At 41.8% G+C, this 1,891-nt stretch overlaps 1 protein-coding gene across 1 annotated transcript in view; it reads right to left on the bottom strand.

Moving 5' to 3' along the window:
• The window catches only part of KPNA7 (karyopherin subunit alpha 7), a 27,628-nt gene that overhangs the window by 3,433 nt on the left and 22,304 nt on the right, over positions 1-1,891 (bottom strand). Inside the window, exon 9 of the mRNA XM_012810784.1 lies at positions 495-638. Within this exon, the coding sequence (XP_012666238.1) occupies positions 495-638 (144 nt within the window). The remainder of the gene's footprint in view (positions 1-494; positions 639-1,891) is intronic.

Here is a 1,891-nt window from a genome sequence, read left to right as displayed (position 1 = left end):
AAAAAAAAAAAAAAAAAGTCAGATGCTATCTGATCATTATTTCCTGCTCCTGCAGAAAACTTAGAAGTGTTCTGTAGAATTTATCCCTAAATACTTTATTCTGGAAAGAGACAAAATTCAATAAATGGCAAAAATGATTTTATCAAAACTGGGCCTGCAGTCTCTGTTGTTTGTATTCTTGGATAGGAAGTCCCATTAGTCTCATACTACACCTGCTCTCCCTTAAATCCCTCCCCAAAAGGAAGCCAATAAACTGGAGTTTTAAGCCAGAGGCAGCAGGACAAGCTCCCATGGGACCAGAATAACTCCCAGGTACCTAGAGGCTGATGTTCAAAGGTGCCCCATAGAGCACAGGTGGGGGAGCCCCTCAGGGCTAAGTTTAGGCCTGTCTACCCACCTGCCCCAGACAGTAGCACAAGTCCCACAGGGTGACCATCCACTGAAGTGACCCACCAGGACACATGGGCACTCCTTCACACTCTGAAGTCACTTACCTCAAAGTGTTTCTCAATGATACGTAGAGCAGTCTGGCCAATCCGATGATTCTCGTGAAGTTGTAAAGCCTCAATTTTATCAATCCCACCAAGTTCTTCTATCAGAAGACACAAATTTTCCTTCTCAGACACTTTCTCTGCTGCCTGTGAGCAAGTTCAAGAGAACATGAGACCCTAGACAGGAGCCGCCCCTCAAGGGAGCTTCCCTCTGTGGAATCAGACCAAAGGTTACCATTCCAGAAGGGACAGTTTCACCTTTCCCAAATTGATGGAAAATTACATGATCTTCCTCCCATTTCAGAGATCTATGATATATATGTGCATATAAATATGTGTATATAGGCCAGGCATGGTGGCTTATGCCTATAATCCTAGCACTCTGGGACTCCAAGACAGGAGGATCCCTTGAGCTCAGGAGTTCAAGACCAGCCATTGAGCAAGAGTGAAACCCCATAGCTACTAAAAATAGAAAACTTAGCTGGGGATTATGGTAGGTACCTGTGGTCCTGGCTACTAGGGAGGCTGAGCCAGGAGTATTACATGAACCCAGGAATTTGAGTTTTCTGTGAGCCAGGATGATGCCACAGCACTCCAGTCTGGGTAGCAGAGTGAGATTCTATTTCAAAAAAGGAAAAATGTTTATATACAAATATAAATGTATGTTTTTACATTTATATTTATTGTACAAAATGCATTATTTCCAGACTATCAGTTTATAGAGTTTTTTTGGCCAAATATAGTGCCACCCACAAATAATTATAATTATATAGGAGATATCCCCTTATAATTAATAAACTTTTTTTTTTTTTTTTTTTTGAGACAGAGCCTCAAGCTGTCCCCCTGGGTAGAGTGCCAGGGCATCATAGCTCAAAGCAACCTCAAACTTTTGGATTCTAACAATCCTCTTGCCTCAGCCTGCCAAGTAGCTGGAACCATAGCCGCAATGCCCAGGTAGTCTTTTCTATTTTTAGAAATAGGCTGGTCTCAAACTCCTAAGATCAAGCAATCCACCCGCTTTGTCCTCCCAAAATATTAGGGTAACAGGTATGAGCCACCACACCTGGCTGGAAGGTCTAACAGATTTTTAATGTATATTACTTTGCCAGGAGAGCTACCAAAGAAGGAACAAGGACACAAGTTTGAAGGAATACAAATGCCACCCATTATGCAAAGGGAGGAGGTAGTTCAGCTAAACAGCAATATTTGGGGGAAGTGGAGAAAGGCAGCACTTGATGTCATATCCTAAAGAGTGCTATTATTTTGTGAACAGTAATTTTTTTAAAAGTCCTGGATAGGCATCTCAAAAAAAAAAAAAAAAAAAAAGAAGAAGAAAGAAAGAAAAACTGGGCAGTGAAGGACAACCCAGGGTGGTTGCAGCCCTAGAGAAGGATTTTAGA

The sequence above is a fragment of the Otolemur garnettii genome, unplaced genomic scaffold, assembly GCF_000181295.1.
Source record: "Otolemur garnettii isolate 467f Iridium unplaced genomic scaffold, OtoGar3 scaffold00142, whole genome shotgun sequence".
Taxonomy (NCBI): domain Eukaryota; kingdom Metazoa; phylum Chordata; class Mammalia; order Primates; family Galagidae; genus Otolemur; species Otolemur garnettii.
This window is presented reverse-complemented; position numbering and strand designations above follow the sequence as displayed.